The sequence below is a fragment of the Manacus vitellinus genome, unplaced genomic scaffold (genome assembly GCF_001715985.3).
Source record: "Manacus vitellinus isolate BGI_N305 unplaced genomic scaffold, ASM171598v3 scaffold_60_pilon, whole genome shotgun sequence".
Classification (NCBI taxonomy): domain Eukaryota; kingdom Metazoa; phylum Chordata; class Aves; order Passeriformes; family Pipridae; genus Manacus; species Manacus vitellinus.
This window is the reverse complement of record NW_021940687.1, coordinates 2,704,387-2,725,762: the sequence shown is the minus strand read 5'-3', so window position 1 is coordinate 2,725,762 and position 21,376 is coordinate 2,704,387. Positions and strand designations below refer to the sequence as shown.

Below are 21,376 nucleotides of genomic sequence, written 5' to 3'. Positions count from 1 at the left end.
TGGACTACAGAGCTTTTCATGCCTCTGTTGCAGATGGGAGGGGATCCTCTCTCTCCTGCTCAAAAGTGATTAGTGTAATTCACTGTGTGTTCTGTACCTGCTCTAAACTTCCATAGCCGGATCTACCAAGAATCCAAGGAAGAAAATCCCAGCTGTAAGGGGTGCCAGCAAAACCCCTAATGCCAATATAATTACATCAGGAAGGGGAAAAAAATTAAATATTCTTTTGGCAGTTTGGGATTATTTGGGGAACTGCTGCAAGCTTTACATACATAAAAATGCCCCAGCCTCAGGGCACCATCATCTGCATCCACACTGGGAACTTGTCAGTATAACCCATCCCAAGGTCTCCCTACCCACTATCAAAGGCAGCACACGGCTTTGATATGGAATGCAAGGCTCTCTCCTTGTCAGTGAGTGTTTTTGTTGGGAGATTGTGGATTGGGGGAGGTTGCCCTTTAAGGGTTTGACCCATGAGAATTGCTTTACTGCTGAAAACGTCCTTGTAGACCAAGCTGGTATAGCACCCTTCACTGGGGATGCACTAGGGCTAAAGCCAGGCCTGGTACCCATACACCAAGACATCAGCCAAAGTGCAAAGAGCTAGAGCAGCCAAAAGCAGGAATGCACAAGGATCTAACCCCTACACATCCTCTGCTAGGGTTTCTGCTGGTCAGAGCACAGCACTCCTAACAGCTAGCAGAGATCCTGCCCACAGGTAGTACCAAAAATCAAGGCTCTGCTTTATTCTCAAACACCTTTGTAACTCCTGTATGGAAGAGTAAAACCCTTCTAAGTATTTGGGAGAGAAATCAGGAAAAAAAAACCAGCAAAACCTCCCATAGTGCCACATGTTCTTAATCCAGAAGGGTTTTTTTCTGTGTTAATTGCCACACTCCTGGGAGCAAGGCACTGAGCAGGGTGTCTCCGTGAGGCTTTGGCAGAGAAGAGGCTCCACAGCCTTTCCCTGCTCATGTCAGCAAGGCCCTACATCTGTCAGTGAAAACAGCACATTTCTGACATGGCAAGAACATGGGTTAAATTCCAGGCATGAACTGGTTGTAGTATTAACATGTTAACATGCTCTACCAGGGGAAAAGCTGAAGTATTTTTAGCATGGCCAGAGTGTTTGTCTCTGCACTGTTCTGGCCTTTTTTGGAATTGTTAACTCTGGAAACAAATACAATAGCCTGTGCAATAGTGAAACACCACCTATTTCTTTTATTGTTTGCCACAAAGAAGACTGCGAGTTGTACTTCCAAAGAGATTAAAAGAGAAACATACATCAGCTACTTTTGCCACAGCTCACCCCCTTCACAATGCCAGCCAGTTCACTTACTGTTTCCCTGTTTCTGCTCGTGCCCCCTGACCTTTCCTACTTACACGCTTAGTTCCGACAAAATCTCAGTGGAAAACCCATTTCTCTTCATGATGAAATTCCAGCCCGAGTTGTTGCTTGAAGGCGTTGCCCCTGTTGGAATGGTGTGTGAGTGCAGTAAGAGGGCTCAACAAAACACACTGTCGTGCTGCATCGAGTGCAGCTGCCTTCTCATCCTGCCCCTCACACGGCTGCTCAGACCCATTTCCAACACGTGTCAGGGAGAAGCATTTGTTGACAAAACGTTTGGTTTTATCCTGTTAAAAACCCACCATGCTGTGCTGGGGCAGAGCCCAGCAAGTCAGTTAGGGATAAAGGAGATGAACTTTAAGCACAGACCTAACGAGACAAGAATTAACACAAGGCAAGTCTGAGGACTGAAAGGGGAATCACATGGAGTGAAGGAGGGACTCTCCCCCTCTTCTATTTTCTTATCCCATTTCAAATAATATTCCCTTCCTCCTCCCCTCTGCCTGGCACTAGCATAACCGTGCAACACAGCTGTAAGGAACAGACATCTGACATTCCATGCTGCACATGCCACCAGCGTGCCCAGGGACTGGCAACATCCAGACCACACATGCAAGTTACCCAGGAAAACAAGACTCTTGAAAGAATTAATGGTCAGAGAGGCTCCTGCGGCTGCAAAAGGAGCAGCAGTGGTTGATGATCTGCTCCTAGATGAAGGCAGAGGAAAACAAGCCTTTTGTTTGTCCCAGTTCTTCTCTTCCTCCTCTTCAGAAATTGCCATTACCAATCTGGAATTACATCTCCAGTCACCTCTTGTTGCTTGTGGAGTGGGGGAGGAGATGGGGCAGGGGGGTGCACTTGGCAACTCGCACTCATCTCTCAGGCAGCAGGACAAAGAAGATGGCCTTGAGGAAGTGACCAAAGCTGCAAACAGCAGCCACGAGCCAGTGGGAGCGAAGGCTGGGGTCAGTATTCACCACACATTTTGTGATGTCTGCCTAATGAGGAGGGAAGAGAGATCATCAGAGAGAGGTGCCCACATCAGCCACCGCTGCAGGCTCTCCCAGCCCCACAACCCACAGCACCCACCACTGCTGCTGCAGCACCAGATGCCTGCTCTGACCCTTCCACACACCAAAAGTTATTAAATCAGGCCCAAGAGCCCTGCAAAATACACTTTCCTCACTCCCCATCAACAAGGCAAAGTGTCGCCCTTTTCAGCCACCACTGAGGAAAGAAATGCTGGACAAGAAGATTGTCCAGCATTTTCCATTTTGAATAGCTAAATACAACTATCTTTCCCTGTTTGAAAGGTTTAGGAAACTTTGGCAGTATCAGCATTCCCATCCTTTTCTGTAAAGCCGGATGCTTCCCAGAGGTTGTCCTGTTTAATATCAACTCAAGTTGCTTGCACTTTTTCTCTTGCCTTAGTGTTTTCTTTGGAAGACAAGCAAGCAAGCCAACTCCCAATTTAGACCTAAAGCAATGCAAGCTTTGTGTGTGGAAATATGTGTGCTGGCAGAGATGCCTCCCAGACACATGGGTCAGATTTAAAGATCGCTTGGGCTGCTGGTTTCAAGTGTTAACAAGAAGAGAAGCTGGCCTGCAACGAACAAAAAATAACAACAACACAGCAAACTGATGAAGACAGGCTCTCCACCTGGCGTAGGGAGGAGAAGGTGGAAAATACCTGGAGGGTAAAGTGAACAGGACAGAGGTAGAAAGAAAATTGCATTTTCTGGTGAAGGAATCAAAATTAGAAGCTCTGCCAGTGATATAACTGAGTTGTGGTTAAACTTCAGCCTAGCACAAGGACATGTGGACTGTGGTTGAGTAACAGGGGGTGCAGGCTCTAAACCCTGAGATGTTCATCCACAAAACAGGACATGAGAGATGATGAATACCCCAATAATCTTCTCCAGTCCTTCTGCCTGTGCTGAAGACATGGCTGAGCCTCGCCTCAGCAACTTTGATCATTATTAGAAGGGAGCAAAAGGCAGCTGAAGGGACAAATGCTGGCAGCTGGTTAGTGAGCACAGCTGCACTGACCAACCCCTTCATCACCCACAGACCAAAGCTCTGCTGAGAGCAGCCATGTGTTCCAGCAGTTCCTCCCCCACAGTGTCTGGAAGGCTGGCATGCTGCAGCTCCCCGCACTGCTGATCTCCTGGGAGCATCAGGAGATGCTGAGCCCGTGAATAACTGACAAGCAGAGACTGCAGGAGGAATGAATACAGGCACGTAGGGATGGGAAGAAACAGGATGACAGGAGGAAGCTGAGTCAGCACCAAGGTGTGGAAATGCTGCTGCTTATAGAAAAAAAACACGAGCAAACGTAGCAGGCAGCCAAGGCAGCCAACAGAACATGCTGCAGTGTGGGACCAGTGGTTATAGGTACTTTGTCTGTACTGTGGAGGAAAGCAAAGTGGGTCTCCCTGAACACTTTCAGTGATGGCTTAGCACACTCGCCCTACCTGCATTTTAGAAAAGTCTGAACTGATTCAGCCTGTTCAGTTTTAGCGACCTGCACAGTGTCATGTCCAAGACAAAGATGTGTCAAACTGTCCCTTTAGTCGAGAGAAGTCATGATGTGCAGGTAGCTGTCTGAACATGTGTGTTAGGGTACCTGATCCGTGAGAAACATAAGCTGTGAAGGACTTTAGTGCCTCATGTGAGCCAGTACAAGGCCCAGTATGCACACTGGGTTGATCACAGCTGCAGAGGGTTAACTGCCAGATGAGAAAATGTGAACTCCTTAAAGCCCAGCTATGTTCTCCCAAAGACAATGAGTTCACTGCTCTAACCAAGAGGAGCTACACTCAGAAGCATTTACAAATTTGTATAGGGCTTGCTTAGATAAGCAAAATTGCTCAGCTGTATAACAATTGCCTTAGCTGCTCTTATCCAAATCAAGCATACCTGATAAGGCACTGGAATTGAAAACTTCAAAGCTACTTAATAAAGCAGGTCTTTGAGCCTTGTCAGGCACTGATAAACTGCTGCAATGGCAGTTTGAGCTTCTGTGTTAATTGTTCAAACAAGTACAAGTCACATGCACTGCTTTGTAGCAAATGCTGCTAAGAAAATTAAAATCTTTCTATTCTACTGTAAAGCCACTGCTGAGGCTGCAAACTCTCCACAGGGAGAGATGATGCCTCAAACTTTCTTCGTTCCTCCAAAGAGGTTTGAGTTGGGTTTTGTGGGGTAGGGTCTTCTCCACCCTATGGAAGCAGCATGGGGACCTGCTGCTGAGTGGAGGATTTCAAATGCCTTTTCAAGGTCTCCACAGTGGCTTTTCTGGACCAGCTCAGGGCACGGTGGTTACTCTTGGCAGCCTCCATCTGAGCTGATGTTTCTCCATGTGCACAGGAGAAACAAGGACTTTGTGCCAAGACAAACTAACACCAGCTAGGCCAGGCAGCAGGGCGAGAGGGTCCCCATCATAGAGCTGTTTGGTCTGGCCCCTTAGTGAACAAAGCTGGGAAATACCTTGCTGCAGTGCCTAGATCAAGGGGAAGAACGTTCAGGGGAGCACAGCACAAGATGGAAGGAAGATTAGTAGCTTTCCCCCAGACTTGAAGGGACCCCTCCTTTCTGGTGGGCAAATATACCCTTGTCACAGCTTGTTTTGAAGCTTGTTTGCTTTGCAACAAAAACTTTCCAAAAATATCCCTTTGGAACTATCCAAACACCTTGTTTTGAACTCTAATGAAGTAATACAAAACCTAAAACAAGATGCTAACTTATCAGAACATGCAGGTTTTACCAAAACAAAGAAGAAAAATAGTTGGGAACCAGAAGGAGACACGTTCCTATGCAATGTTTCCATTTCAAAGAAACTGGATCTTTTCCAAAGGAAAAATTGTTTCAGAGAACACATTTCAAGCAGCTCTACAGGTATGCAGTTAAAGTAAGCCTCAAATAACACTGAGGCAGGGACAGGTATTCACAGGCAGGAACAGCGCTACTTAATCCCAGGATATCCTCTTTACCTGCCTCGGCACAATTAATTGTGTGGATGCAAAATGGAATAGATCAGGGCCTTCAAATCAAAGGTTGCTTTTAGCCCAACCAAACAGACCCCTGAGTCAGCTGGCCTCAAGGTGACACAGTTTTAGAGAGGGGAGGGATGATTTAAGGCAGGATTGGCACTTAGTAAGTGCAAGGGATCCATTGCTGTTCACCAAAAAGGTGCCTTCACTCCTGGAAAAATTAGGTGACTGAACCAGCTACAGGCACACTTGGGAAGTCTTAGCACAGAGGAGCAATACTCAGTTTGGAAAAAGATGTCCCCCCCTCTCTGGGTCTTTGTGGGTGGGGTGCCTGACCATTTCCTGTTGGCTCGGAAATAAATTTCACCTCTTGGAAAAGAGGGAATTTGCTGCTGTGGCTCAGTCTGGAAAGAGCACATGCCTTCGGAACACGATGTCCCATGAGCTCAGTGGTGTCATAGGGCAATATTTAGCTCCAGGTAGCATCTTCCTGGCAGTACACCAAAGCACTTTGGGTTCTATCGCTCCAGGGAGTGTCCATGTCCCTGCCAGCCAGGCACACAGAACCTGGTACATAACATGCACCACCCCGCTGCCAGCCAGTCATCCCAGTCTGCTGGGAAAGTCACTGGAAAGGTGTCTGGCTATTCCACAGGACCAAAGTAAAGTTCTTACTCTGAACAATCCTCCGCAGGAGCCAACGCTCCCATGGGGTATAGAGAGACCAAAGAAATCAGATGCTTAAAGGTGAAAGGAGAATTAAGTCGGAAAGCCTCATTTTTTTTCAGTTTCTGGAAAACAGCTGGCAAAGAGAATTACAGAATGGCTTGGGTTGGAAGACACCTTAAAGACCATCTAGTTGGGGCAGGGACACCTTCCACTAGACCAGGTTGCTCCAAGCCCTGTCCAACCTGGCCTGGAACAATTGCAGGGATTGGGCAGTCACAGCTTCTCTGGGCAACCTGTGCCAGGGCCTCACTGAAATGACCCCTATTTACAGTCTCCCACTATGACTGGCTGTTAGCTCCAGAGAAGATCAGGAACAGAATGCTGGTGGGTCAGGATTGAATTATTGTGGCTCAGCTACACAGGGCAGGACCAGTAACAGAGCTGTGTAAGTCTAGCAAGGTGTAAGCAGGACAGAGGGCTGTGGAAGAGAATCTCACAGAGCCCTTTTCAGCGTAAAGCTGCAGCAGGGACACCCGCGCTTTCATCAGTCAGGATATTTTCCAGCCTGCACGTGCAGAAGCAAGTTTGATCAGACAGCATTTCTCACCCAGCCTCCTCTCCTCTTCAGCCACGTCACCAGGGTCTTGCGGACAAACTCCCCCAGGCAGTCGACGATGGTGTGAACCATGGCTGGCTGCGCGTGCCGCACGCAGTCCACCGCCAGCCCCGCCGCCACGGCGTACAGAGACACCACCTTGCCCCACGTTATGCCTGTGAAGAGAAGAAAGGTCACTCAGGTTTACACACACACACAGAGAGCTCAGTCTTGAATAACCAAAGGAAATGGCTCTCCTTCATGACACGTGCCCGTGCTGCCTGCACGCAGCCATGGTTCAGCATGCTCTCCACCCTGGGGGAAAAGAAATACTGGGGGACAAGGACTGGGGAAAACTCTCCACAGAGAGAGGTAGAATGAAATAAGCTGACCTTGGTATGGTTTGACCACCTCTCAGCACTGAGTGCACAGCTTTGGGGAAAGCAGCCCAAAGGCACCACCAGGACAGGGAAGAAGTGCACCACCATGGTTTGTATTGCCATTGGCTCTCAGCCACGCACAGGCTGCACAGGAGGTGATGGAATTCAAACAGTTTGAACAACCCGGGGTTTTTGTCATCAGCACAACCCTTTAACACCCTTTAGACAAAGTGTTCCTGTTTTTTTTCTAGATCAGAGAAAACTGTTCCAATGTGACAGGCAAAGCACACGAGATAAGCATCTTCAGTTCTTCCATGGCACCAAAACAAAAAAGGGAGGCAAAGCAACAGGGCCAAGAGGGTTCACAGAATCACAGTTGGAACACAGGATTCATAGAATCCTGAGTTGGAAAGGACACACAAGGATCATCAAGATGAACCCCTGGCCCTCCACAGGACAGCTCCAACAATCCCAACACGTGCCTGAGAGCCTTGAGCCTTGTGCTCACTCCTTGAGCTCTGGCAGGTTTGGGGCCGTGACCACTGCCCTGGGCAGCCTGTTCAGTGCCCAACCACCCTCTGGGTGAAGAGCCTTTTTCTAATATCCAATCTAACCCCCACTGACATAGCTTCATGCCACTCCCTCGGATCCTGTCACCAGAGAGCAAAGTGCCTGCCCTTCCTCTTCCCCTCATGAGGAAGCTGTTGCTCAGGGTTGCCCTCCTCTTCAACGCAAGGAGTATGCCTCAGTCTCCACCTGAAAAACAGGTAGCTTTAAGAATTTGTCCACTCTGCCTACAATACTTAACATTGCCTGTCCTACCCCACTGAGGGCAGTGCAGGGATGGAGGGTCAGTCAGTTATCTAATCTCCCAGAGGACAGCCTTCCTGCCAGGCTGACCTGCCTGCAGCAAGAGCTCCATGGAAGTTGTCCCAGCAGCAATCGTCTTCCTGTTAGCGCCAGCGATAAGCGCTTGAGCTCAGCTCTGGGTACCAGCCAACTTCCCAGGGCCTCCCCCACACTTTACCAACACCACTGGGCATAAACCCTTCGTGCTCAAACATCCCAGCCAGCTGTCCCTCATCAGGCTTTTGTCAGGACCAATGACCTGGAAATGCAACCCTTTTGCTCCCCTGCAGAACTGCCACTGCACAATGGCACACTGATTTCCTTTGGATCGGCTAGGAAGCTGAATTCCCCCCATGCTTTGTTATCTGGAATAGCCATATTTATCAAGCATACTGTGAAGTATTTTACAGTGTTAGGTCTCTGTGGAATCTGTCCAAGGTCTCTCCCAAACATAGCCAGAAGCCTGGTGAAGTTTTAGTGTTTAAAAGCCACACAAAACTGTTCTACAGGGTTGCAAAGAGAAAGAAAACGGGTGAGATGGAAAGATTTGATCAGTGACTAGATCTGAGGACCTGGAGGGGTTAAACACACCATCAGAAAGCTGGATGTGCTCAGCAAGCAAAAATACAATTTAAATGGGGTAAAGAGTCTCCCTCTTTCCTTCATTGCACTGTCAGATCCCCAGGCACCCCCATCTCTGAGATGGAGCTCCAGCCTCCTCACGGGTGCTCTCACTGCAGCAGAGCACCCCATATTCCTCAAAAAACATGCAGATTTCAGAGCATTTCCACAGTTCTTCCACTTAGTGACTCAAAAGGGACACTCACACTAACACCTTTAAGAATCACTTTCTTTTTTTTTTTCCTTAAATAAAAAAAGTACTAAACTTTAGAAGAACTCTTCAAATGTCAGTCACAGGAATACCTTGTTAGACTGGTGAAAATCTATTCAGTGTTCCAAAAAAAGCCGCTTTTCACTCATGACTAATGTAAGATCAAAATGTACAGATGATCCTTTCGTGAGGCTCTGCAGCAAGAGTAACAGCAGTAGCTCAGTGTCCCCTGTGATACTGTTCCTCCTCAGCACTATCCTCGAGACCAGAGGAAGTTATTAATACAACTAAAGTGACTTTTATTCTTGTCCTGGTTTTATTTGCCAAGCGGGCCCTGCAGTGTCCCTTCCCCGGAGCTGTCACTCAGGAAGTTCACTGCCTGTGTGGCATTCACACTATTTATCTGCCTTTCTCACATTGTGTGTCACCATGACAGCCAGTAGAACAAGCCAGAAAGAGACTATGAAACCACATAAGAAAACACTAGACAGAGGGGTTCTCCCAGCAAGAAAGAGTCCCAGTACAGGTCAGTACGTCTCTACCTAATGAAAGAGGCTTTAAGGGGTTACACACCTTGCTGATGATATCTCCAGGACTAGAGCCTCAGTGGATTATCCTCAGCTTTAGTGTAAGCCAGTTTTACAGTTCTCCATCCCTGCAGAAATGTGGATCCTTGCATCTCGAGTTACATGAACCAAAGTTACCCAAAATTCCAGGGAAGAGTTCACTGGCTTATTCCCAAGTTTACGGCACTCTAAGTATCTGAAGCAAGTCCATTAGCTCTGAGATATTTACATGGAAGTAATGAAAACTGACAGGGCTGAGGTCACTCTGGTACAGAAAGACAGCTGCAGTCTTGGTTAACTTTGTTTTAGACCCAAGTTTTTCTTTCCAACAGAAGAAAAGTGCATCCACAGTCAGTGAAAGATAAAGCCTCAGGAGACCCATGACTTCCCTAGTACACAGTTTAAGACACGTCAGTCCAGGGAGGATGGCAAGGAAGCCCTTCAGCTCCAGCTTCCCTGCCAAGGTTGTTCCATAATGGTACCTGCTGCAGGACTTGCATGAGGTGAGGGCTTCCCTGGCACACAGACAGAACCCCTTTCACCAGACAGCAGAAAGAGGACAAGCTGTTGGCCAATGCTTATCATGGTGATGGATGTGGAGAGCTTGGCGGTCACATCCACTTTCCAGAGCATGTCCATCAGGGTCAAACCAATCTTTCAGTCTGCTTTTCCTGTTAGCAGCACAGCCAGGCCATGGGGGCAGGGGGAGGAGGAAATTCCCTCCTGATTTTCAGGTGTCTATTGTCACTGCTGGAGGCAGAAGATGGAGACAGCTGGCTGGGCTCCTCATCTGCAACAGCAGATGAGGAAAAGAGCCTATGCTCTTTTCACACCTGATGTAGGGGAGCAGACATCTCCAGCACCTGGGCCTGTGACTGGTCCCCCTGCCAAGGAGGGCTCCAGCAGCCATCCAGCCCCAGACAGGACAGGGCAAGGGAACATGCTTCAGCAGCCCTCCTCTGCACTTTCCCAGGACACCAGCTCCATTACCTTTTCTCTCTCAAGGACTCCCTTGGCAGGGGCAGAGGAGCACAGTCTACTGAAAGGGCAGTGCCTCTGTCCCCCATGATGTTCAGGCCAGGTTCAGGGTGACACTAGTGTCATGCATCCCTCAGCATAAGCTGGAATTGCATCTGGCCAGTGCGCACGAGCAGTGAAGACACATCATCTTGCTCCAAATTCCTCAAAAGGCCTGGCTGCCATCCACGCTGGGTGAAATGGGCACACGTCACCTGGCAAGACAATCCATTCATAGGGCTTCCCACTGCGTGGACTAACATGCACGGGAGCTAACAACAACAGGGAATGGAAAACTGGTCCAGAAGGGAATGATCAAAACAGAGAAAGCTCCAAAACTTCTGCTCACAGAGATGGAACAAAAGGATATGGAAAAAGTGAAGAGCTGCTTAGAAGGCATTATAAAAAATAAGAAATACAAGTTGCAGACTCAAGGCCAGCCATGGAGCTGAAAGTATGTAAACACTGGCGAGCCCAGGGGAAAATGAATTAGCAGGAGAGGAGTGCTCTTGAAAGTGTTCCTGCTCATATGAGCTCGTCTGCCCCAGGGGAGAGCTCAAGAAGCCATGAGGCATGGCTGTGTGGTCTCAGAGCACCACACTGCCCGAGGTTACTCAAATAAACTTCCCTCTGCTCCACCCGGCATCAAAGCCTCGCTCGCAAGTCAGACCTAAAGGAAACACGATCCAGTGCTACGTTTCAACAGCTGGAAGAATACAGCCAGACACAACACACTTTGGTGGAGAGAAAGAAGCCAAGAGGGATGTGCACGAGGAAGGGAGCTCAAGTCATAAGGCGGAAGCAATGAGGGAGCAGTAGGATGCATTTCTAACAGCATTCCATGGAATGACAGAATGGTTTGGGCTGGAAGGGAACTCAAAGTTCATCTCATTCCACCCCAGAATCACAGAATCAACTAGGTCAGAAAAGACCTCTGAGATCATAGAGTCCAACCTATGACCCAACACACCTGTCAACCAGACCATGGCACTGAGTGCCACATCCAGTCTGTCACCAGCCTAGCAGCTCTTACGAACAGCAGGGAACTGTTTCCTTAGGAAAGGAAAAAGCATGTCCCTTTTCTACTCTTGTTTCTCCACCAAGTGACCCCTTCCTTCTGGGATTTATTCGAACAGCCAGTGTAAATGCCAGCTCAGCTAAGCCCCAATCCACAGCCTGTTAAAGTCAGGGGACAGTCTCCTGCTGCCTGCAGAGCAGCTTTGAACCACACGCCAGAACCAATGGTAACATCACAGAGGTGATGCTGCTGCAGATCCTTCACCATCCAAAGCAGATCAGGGCTCTGAGGTGCACATCTCCACGCAGATGAGCTCTCCTCATCCTGAAGAACTAATGGGTTGTATGGAAACAGGGGAGCAAACCACAGCTTGAGCCTTACCATAGTCTCTTCTCCCAGATGACAAGCAGCGGTACAAGAGCAAATGGCCTCAAGTTGCACCAGGGGAGGTTTAGATTAGATATTAGGAAAAATTTCTTCACTGAAAGGGTGGTCAGGCATTGAAACAGGCTGCCCAGGGCTCAGACAAGACTTGTAGACAGCATGGACAAGAATGAGCACAGCCAGAGCTACACAGCATTCGAAACCAGACTAGAGTGTGGAAGACAGACATATGAAAGATTAAGGAGAAAATCTCTCCAGCAAGAAAGGATGAAAATCCCCTGCTCCCTTACTGGAAAGGCATTGTGAGTGACTAGTGGGGCTCCCCAGGCTGTCTAGGCACTGCAGTGCCAGACTGTAGCTGTTTTCTTAATAAACTGTACAGTGAAAAACAGCTTGAGATGTTTTAGCCCTTGGTAATTGTCATGAAAATTCAGACAGAACTTGAGTGTCTGGTTTCCTTTGCTCAATAAGAGCCTCTTTCCTCTGAACTATGAAAAAAAAAGTAAGGAATGAATGTCTGGCTGTCACAGCCAACTCTGATTTGCTGGATTTAGCATTAAATGCTGAGTCTTGAGACTGCAGTGGGATCCAGGAACGTTAAAAATCAGCATACTCCTCTGCCACTCAGCAACTTCTACCAACCGAAATTACAATAACAAGTTGTAAAGCAATTGAATACACAACCCCCAGCAGAGTGGCAGAGACAAGAAAGAATTAAAAATGGGGCATAGAGGGCACTGGGAAGGTTTGAATCCACCCCCTGTGCAGCCATCCCACTGCCAGCCATTTCTGCAGCACAGTGTCCCCAGAGAAGGTGCAGCACTGGCAACAGAGCTTGAGCCTGGGTTTCTGCTATGCTCCCAAAGTCTCCAGCATTGCCAGCCTCACAGGGCTGAGCTCAGATTCCATTTTTATTACCCTGAAAACCAAGAGTTTAGTACCAGGAGTTATAATTTCTAGCTTTAATTTTAAACTATCCACACCTTGCATTTGACTCCCGAGCTGAGAAGCTGAAGAGCACCAAAAATGCAGCTCTCAATATGCATTTGTCAATATGCATTCAGAGCAGGATTCCTAGAAGGCAGCAGGGCTTTCTCCCCAGCATCATGTTTATGCAGCATAGCAGCACACACAGTCTGCTCCACTTGCAGCCATCCACCTTTCTGGCTTAGGTCCCTGTGTCACTTCAGCTCTGGAGGTGGGCCAGTTCTGATGCAGTCAGCTACAGTCATCTAAGAAGATCACCTACTTGCCTGCAATGCAAATACCTGAGCTTGCCAACTTGACCCTTGTTTTTCTGTAAGCCTTTAAGCAAGTAAAGCTCAGCACCAAGTGACAAGACAGGGCACCTGCCCTTTGAACACAGCCACACTCAGACATTCCTGCCATACTTGCCCGGCTCTTGCTTTCTGAGCTCACAGGGCCTCCCAGGCCAGCGCCATGCCAAGGCAGTCTGCATCCCAGGCATCTCTGAAAGGCTGCTGAGGGCTGCAGGACTATCCATCCAATCCAATTCCATCCATTTCCTATGACACAGCATCGGTTTCCCTAACTCAGGGAGTAAATCTGCCCTGCTTGACCTGCCAGGAGCCCTGCCTGAGCAGTGCCTCTGAGAGATCTATTTTGCCATTGCTGTGATTCTAGGGAGGATCTGTTCTCTCCACCACAACACACTTCACACGTTCTCCATGTCAGGGCTTCTCCAGGGTGTCAGTGGTTCTGTATAAAGAAGCACAGCTGACTGTCAAGATAAAAAGGTTTTTAGTGAGGAAGCCTGATTGAAAGTACAACAGAAACCTGGACTTCTATACTGTAGTAACTACTCCCAATGTGACAAGAGTCACTGCATCCTGTGACGCTTGGCAGGTCATTGTCACTAGTTCCAGTGCTTTCACACTGCTATGCAAGTTGCTGTCTTTGGTTATTTTTCCTTTTTTTTGGTTTTGTTTCCAGTCTCTAAGATCTACTATCCTTCCACAGACAGCACAAGACATTGTAGAAAACCCAGGATGATGTCAGGACCTGCCTGACATAAATGTCTGTGTGAAAGGTTTCTCTTCCCTCAATTCCCACAGGCTGCATTTCCAGTCACTGGCAGGGACTCAGCCTTCCAGGGGAGGCTGAGGTATCCTTGCAGAAACACAGCACAGGGAATATCTTTGCTTTTGACCATCATTGCTGGGACCAGTCTAACAGCAGCAGCAGAACACTCACATCTAAGCAGGGAGAAAGTTCAAAGTACCTGCCCATCTGGAACAGCCTTCAGGGCCAAGACTTTACCAATATGAGAAAGGAGAAGCATCAGGCTCCATTGCAGTTCTGGCTATTGCTGTGGGAAAGGAAGCCAGGAGGAGAGGAACTCCCTTGTGATGAGTTGGTTCTGGCTCCCAGCATCAGCAGCATGAGCTGGAACAAGGGAGTCTCCCATACAATGAATCTTCTGCAGCTGCCAATGGTGAGCAAAGGAGCTTGGAATGAGTGACCTACCCATGCAATGAGGTAACACCACCTCCTATCGAGGAAGGGCTGGAGGTGCCTTCTAGAATGAGCCAGAACCTGCTGGGAGGATATAACAACACAGGGCATTTCCCTGCCAGAACAGAGCTGAGAGGAGCTCTCATTAAATCATTAAAGCAGGGCACACTGCCAAACTGCCCACAGCCCTTTCAGAAACCAGGCCCCACCTTGCAGGCTATCCCAGACACATGCCTTCTCCGAGACAGGTGGCTCCATCCTGTTCTTTTCCACCCAGCCCTGTCTGTGGATCTGTCCGGGCACAGTACCTGCGGTGAAAATCTGGGCAGCCACTGCCAGGAAGGCGTCCGACACCACGGTCTCCGAGTGCAGGGAGATGTTCAGCTGGCGGGCGATGTTCCGGTACACGTTGGGCCGAATGTATTCCAGCTCGTCCCCTGGGAACAAACAGCCAGGGGTCAGCACGCACAACACCAAGTCCTGGTGCAGGAATTACCACTGGGGCCACCCCACAGGTCCTTGCAGCCAAACAGACTGAACCCCAGCTCCACCCGAGTTTAAGCAGGTAGCAGAGTGCTTAGGGTCGTTTAGATGCAATTCCCTACCACCTGCACCCTCCTTTCCCAATATCCCCTGTGCCTGGCACTTCTAAACGGAGTGGGGACAGCCCATGGCCCTGTGTCAGTGATGTAGCTGCAGTAATCCCCGAAATGCTGTTCCCAGGCTGGCTGCCTGGCTTTCCTTCAACACAGGAGACAGTCTCCAGATAAGCAAAGCTGTTTCATTTTATTTCAGAAGTGAGAAAGAGGCATGTACATCCATGCAAGCTTTTGGGAGATACGCCCTTTCCCAGCACCCCGTCAGGCTTGTACAAAAACGCCTGAAAGCACATGAGAGCAACTCAAGAATGCTGGAGGCTGATGAAAGCCAAGGATCCACCCAGAGCTGCACAACATTAATTGAGCAAAGAGACTCTCAGCTCAGCTATTTTACACTCACACAGGCAGAGCATTGATCTGGAGTTCTTTCTCTCCTCCCAATGGTTAAAGAGAAGTTCATTTGCATGACTGACTCCTCAGCACCAAAGTTCCTGACACATACAGACCTATGCTTTCACCTCCACAGTGTTTCTTCCCCAGCTGGGAAATGGCTGGAGGTGTTAGGCCAGCTTGAAGACCCAGATGGAATTACTAAGGACAAACGGAGAACCTCCTCCCACAGGACTGAGCAGTGGAGCTGGGGAAACAGCAGTAAAGCTTTTCCTCCGTAGCGAAACAAACCATTTTTGAGAAGTAGAATTTATAAAACCCAGTTTCCAAGGGATTTCTCTCTCTACAAGGGATCACACATATTTAATGAAGGTTTCATAGCTGCTGCAGGAGCATGACACAACACATCACATGGGATCAAGGCCCTTTGTGCACAGAGAGTCCTATTTGATGTAGATTTAGGACACACTGCGCTCTTCTGCACAAGGGCGCTCTGGGAAGAGGAAGAGCTATCCCAACAGCTTTACATCCCACTGCAAGATCCAGGTGACTTGTCCCAGCCAGAGGGCAACTGATCCTCCTCAAAATTTCATTTGTATGGGAGATAAAAAGGAAGATGCCACCACAATCAGGAGCTTGCTTCAGAGTCATTAGCTACAGATCATTAATTGATTTAACTGGCACTCAGCACAGTCAAAACCCAGCTCTACAGAATTCCACAGCTGAGCTCTCCTGGCTCTTTCTGAGTGTGGGATTGTCCCAGACTAATGGCAAGAGGAAATCCTGCCAACACATGGTCAGCAGAGATAAGAAGAAACCTTAGTTGCAGTACTCAACAGCTGTTTTCTCCTCACAGGCAGCACAAAGGCTTCCTGGTAAATGCAAGGAAATGGGGATAGCCCTAGTCAGCCGGGAGGGAGGCACGGGAGGCTGGGATCAGCACTTGGTAGCCTGCCACTGTTACAGCTTCCAATAAGCAGTGCCTGGAGGCCCCAGATGAGATCAGGGTCTGTTTGGAGGCACATATGCCCCACCCTAGAGCAAGGCACAGGGCAGACAGGAGCATCTGGGGAAGGAAAGCATTCCCTGTCCCAGCAGCAGTCCCAGGACCTCTCCTGCAGCACGTTACATTGGTGCTGGTCTGCGGTGCCCTTGTTCAGATGTCCGACTTTGCAACATTTAGAGCAATTCTGGGGCTTCTCCTCCTTCCTCCAGTGATTATGGAGGAGCCAGCAGGGAAGCAGCGACAGTTCCCATGTGCAGAAGCTCCTCGTAGTGGTCAAAGGGCTTCCCTGGGCCTTGGCCAGAGGAAATACAACTTCAGATAAACCAGACCTCTGACACACACAGCAGGTCAGTCTGGGGTGCCTCATTTGGCCACATCATTAAGTTTTACCGCTTCTGACTCATTAATTGCACTAATTAGCTGCTAAGCCTCACTGAGCTGATGGGCTCTCGCTCCCCAAGACCGCAGCTGCATTGCCTGTGCCCAGCACCTCTGCCGGCCCATCAGTCAGTTCATTGGACTCTCTACATGCAAAACAGCTAGCAAATCCTCCAGCTTCTCATCTCCACAGGCTTCTTAGCACTATCACGGTGGAAAAAACTGGCCTGGCTTGTTGCACTGCTTAGGAAATGGCGAAGGACTCCCATTCCTGGCAGGTGGCTGGATACCACTCAGCCTTGTGCCAGTGAGAGCAGCAAAGGGGAAAAGAAAGGGATGGGCCGTGTGGCAAGTGGAGTTTCTGAAGGAACAGGACAGAAACAACTCTTCATCCTAATGAGGAGGAACTGCTCACCCTCCTTGTTGCACAGGTACCACATGGCGCTCTCCAAACAGATTTGCCCAGAGAAGGCGCCAAGTTCTGAAGACTATCAGCCAAATCTTTCCATCTGGACACAGATAAGTAATAGGAGAGTCATCCAGGAGACGCCTTCGGATCCAGTGTGCCACCTGCTTGCCCTTTAACATGTTCCTGGCCACCCACAGATCTGGTTGAAAGCAAATAAATCTCAACCCTCAACCCAGGCAGAAAGGGAGGACAAAGGGGCAGCAATATTGACAGAAGAACAGGAAAAAAAATCGCCCCAAGACCAAAACAAAAACAGAAGTCAGCATAGGAGAGAAAAAGTGAAAAAGAACAAATTAAAAAAAATAATCAGTTAAAAGAAACACAACTATGCCTTAAAAAGAAACTTGGGATAATATCAAACAGAGGTGGAAACAGGAGAAAGTGGGGAGACCAGCCCTGGTCCTGAGTTTGTTAGGCCCAGCTAAAGGTTACTTCACCAGACTCACTTGAACTCTGGTGTAATTAAATCAGATGCAAATGCTGGTGGTAGTTTCCAAGCCAGCTGTGAACTAAAACACCAGCCTGCAGGTAAAGAGGGCTGTTGGAAGCAACTTCCAAGAATGAGGGTGGTGGGATCCCAAAAGACAAACAGCTAGACTGGAGCACAAAGGATGCTATAACCCAAAACAAAAGGCCAGGCAACTGGCAGCATTAGAGGGTGCTCCTGGTGCATGCACAGCTCTAGAGCATGTCTTCAAATCACAGCCTTCAGGCATGACCTTCAAACTGCTCTCCCTGCAGCCCCCGCAGTCGCTGTGCCATGAGGGGGGCACCAAATGGCACCATATGACAGGCAACATCAGCCAACTCCTCCTTGCTCCAGCGAAAAGCAAGAAACTCAGGCCTTGCAGAATGATTAAAGTAGACAAAGGAAAATTAAAAACACACTGTCATTCAAAAGCAGCTTTCATAAAATCTCCAATGCACATTTTGTAAGCCAACTACCCCCAAATTAAAGGTCCTTGCAGCTGGGTGAGCTACTGCTGAAGCCCAAGTCTAGAGGCAGCAGTGCCCTACTAGATGCCAGGCTGGGTTGCCAGATTGCATCATCACTCAGATCTGGAGAAAACACCACAAGACTGCTTAAAATGTCCAGCTGAGAAAGACTGCTGGAAATACTGTGACAACTGTTACACAGCTGGAGTCCTGTGCAGACAGAATTAGTTTGCTGTTGGGCTTTCTTGGACTGCATCATGATTTTGAGTTGTGAGAAGTCCTCAGAAAAAGGCAGCTCTGCAGAAACCTTGTGCTGAGCAGTGCTCCAAGGGACATGAGAAAACCCAAGCAAGGGAGCTGCTTAGGGAAGATCACCAAAACCAAAACTAAACGCCCCAAGCAGAAAAGAAAAGGAAAAACCTCTCTATCATCACATAAAAAGCCTCTTCCAGAAACCTTAGTGTGGTGCAAATTGCTCCACAAAGTTCCAGTTCCCCCCCGTAGCAGCAGGGACTCACCTAGTCGCAGCAGGATGCTGGACACCTCGGCCAGCTTACCCCCGGGCACCGGGACGTTGTACTCGGGTTTGCTCCAGCTGACACCCGCCCGAATCAGCCTCGAGTTTATGTAGTCTCTGCAGAGAGCCTTGGCTTGGGACACAAGCTCCTTGTCAGTGGGAGACCTGTCAAAAACCTCCATCACTTCTGCAGCAAAGACTGAGGAACGGCGTAGCATTTCCATCCTCAGCTGCGGAACCCGCACCTCCGCACGCACTGGCTGGAAGGCTGAGCCAATGCCTTTGGTGAGCAATCCTCTGGTCTTGTACTTCGTCACAACTCCCAGCAGCTCTTCTCCACAGGCCACTTTTTCATTTTACCTGGTGAATAAAAGCATCTGTAAGTCCTCTAGCATCGCAAAGATGTAACTCGGAAGCCCAAGAACACAGTTACACTAAAGTCAGTAGTATCACATTTGTCTCGGTCCATCTTACAGACAAGGGTCAAAGTCTTTCATCTTTTGGCCACTCTGACTTCCCTTCAAGAACCCTGGCAGCACGGTCAGGGCTGCAGCATGGAAGGGCTGCAGTTTTGAACTCTCGAGGTGCTTCCTCTTTTCCAGTTCAGATTTGGCAGTTCTAGAATCACCCGTCAAAGAGACTACATGGTCAGAGCATGGAAACAATTCATTGAATGGGTAGACAATCTCAGCTTGTTTCAATTAAACTGGAAAAAAAAAAAAAAGAATCCCAAATACCGGCTACAGTTACCTCAACCAGATGTCAACAGACATTCCAGCTCAGTAGGTCATGGATCTTTCTGAAGAAATGGCACTATTGCAAAAATAGGGGTATGGGAGCATTTGAAATGTTTCAATAGAGACAGTTTACCACATTCTCGGTTTAGGTTTTGGTTCTGCCACTCTTTTTCCCCAAAGCAACGTGCATGCTACTTCTTGAAAACCTCCAGGAGTAGCAGAGAGAGCAAAACAGAAAAGTAGATTTTTAAAAAGCTTTAAAAAGAGCAACTTCAACATTTCTTCAGAGGTCCTTCAATTCATCTGAGTTTTTAACCCAGTGCTGCTTTCCAAGTCAGTCAGACCAGTCTTTATTCAGATGCTAGTAAATGCATTTTTCAGTCCGCAGTTTCAGACACCTACTCACAATGATGATTTTCAAACAAAATAAAGCCAGTTATTTCTATTTATCCCAAGGAAAAATATATTTACCTCTCATGCTGCACTTTTTCCCCCTCAGTGATTTCTTTTTGGGTTTGGTTTCACGTTTCTTTAGAAGATCTGCATCACTGAATACCTGGTTTAGGATTCATGGGTTACTGTCACACTTCTCTGGAGAGCACTAGCCTCCTCTGCTGTGCTCTCTGCAGGGCTCACGCCAGTGCCTCCTTCCCCACCTCTGTCAGCCCTGCATCCTGGCTGCACTCCACTGGGATCCTTGGGGCTTGCTCTCCCGCTTTTACAGGGACCCAGGCACAGAGGAAAGCTTCTGGCTTTAGCCTTGTAAGGAAGATGAAATAACCGGGAGGTGGGGTTGCAGCAGCCAGAGAGCGACGTTTTCTCCTCCCCTTTCTTCCCTCTTAAGGAGGTTCTTCGTTTTTCTTTGTTGGGCTTTGTTCAAGGACTCGACTTTGGGGTGAGAGTGAGAGCATAATTTCCAGACCAGGTTACCCCCTGTGATGAATGCACTGCTGAAACAGGAACAGCTCCTGCTGAATTCCCACAGCAGCTTTTGCAGAGCTGATGTCGGACAGTCATTTTCATACGGTAGCCAAGTGGGGGAACTACACATTGTCATACTTCAACTGTGGGTTAGTTCTACCAATTGAGTCCCCTCCATCGTCTTGGACTTTGGCCCTGCCCATGGCAGGGGGTTGGAACTGGATAATCTGCAAGGTCCCTTCACACCCAAACTATTCTGTGATTCTGTGATGATTTTATGATTAACAATGAGAGCCACAGCTCAGGGCTAAGGCAAGCAGTGTTTGCATTCCCCCAAGCCACGAGTAGTCTGGTTAAAAAAAATTAGGTGCGTTTGCTGATAGGAAATAGTTTTTCCAGAATGAAGTGTTTTGCAGGAACATGTCCATATTATCTCAGTGTGTTAAGAAAACTAACATATACAGTTTAAGGAAAACATTTCAACTAGTTCCACCATATTTATAAATTAATTTCATCGTCAACTTCTTGTTGCAACGTTATGGTATTGATGCCACGGTGCTCAACTTTCTTCCATGTGCATGTGGAATAAACCACATCTCAACAAACTACATACAAATGCTGGCTTTTTGTGTTATGATTTGAAACAAAAGAAGTTTTAGTAATAGAAGTTTCCTGCAGCCAAGAAATTCTACCAGCCCAAGCACAAATTCTCCCCAACAAATAACAATTTTTAGGTTAACAGCTGGGTATGTGGCATGTTCAAAACACAGAAGTGAGAAGTAACTGTTGTCATCTTGTTGCCTTCGAGAAAAGACAGAGGCGAGTACACCCCTCCAAAGGTGCTGATCACAAAAATGCCTCAAGTATAACCTGCACCACTGCTGGCCCCAAAATTGAGGGATAAAAAGGAACAAAAGAACTGCATGAAAAAGCCTTATTGTGTGACGTATGGAACACTCTGGCCAGCATCCAACACGCCACTCACGCACAGATTAACACAGAGCAGGTTGGCTGCCATTAACTGGATTGCTGGAGACTGCTTTGCTGTGCTGGAAGAGGGCTGAGGTACCTGATACCCTGCAGCAGTGGGTCTTCTTTCTGAGCTGGCTTTTTTCTGGGAAAGCAGCAGGGTTAAGGAGAGGTCCATGTATGCAGCAGTAGCCATCTGGGACCTCAGCTCAGCTCGATGTGATAATGGTAAGCTGGCAACAGTGACTGTGCATGTCCAGCATTAGATGTGTGTGCTCAAAGATTCTCTCAGAAATCTGGTTTTTATCCAGTAGCCTTCCTGAAATTTA

At 48.2% G+C, this 21,376-nt stretch overlaps 1 protein-coding gene across 1 annotated transcript; it reads right to left on the bottom strand.

Moving 5' to 3' along the window:
* Positions 1-1,193: 1,193 nt before the first annotated feature.
* On the bottom strand, positions 1,194-19,920 carry BOK (BCL2 family apoptosis regulator BOK). Its single transcript, XM_008930197.2, has 5 exons — positions 19,629-19,920; positions 18,422-18,780; positions 14,434-14,562; positions 6,617-6,780; positions 1,194-2,346 (listed from the first exon to the last, which is right to left on the bottom strand). Exons 2-5 carry the CDS (start codon positions 18,642-18,644, stop codon positions 2,221-2,223), a joined length of 642 nt encoding a protein of 213 aa, XP_008928445.1. The 5' UTR covers positions 18,645-18,780; positions 19,629-19,920; the 3' UTR covers positions 1,194-2,220.
* Positions 19,921-21,376: the final 1,456 nt, after the last annotated feature.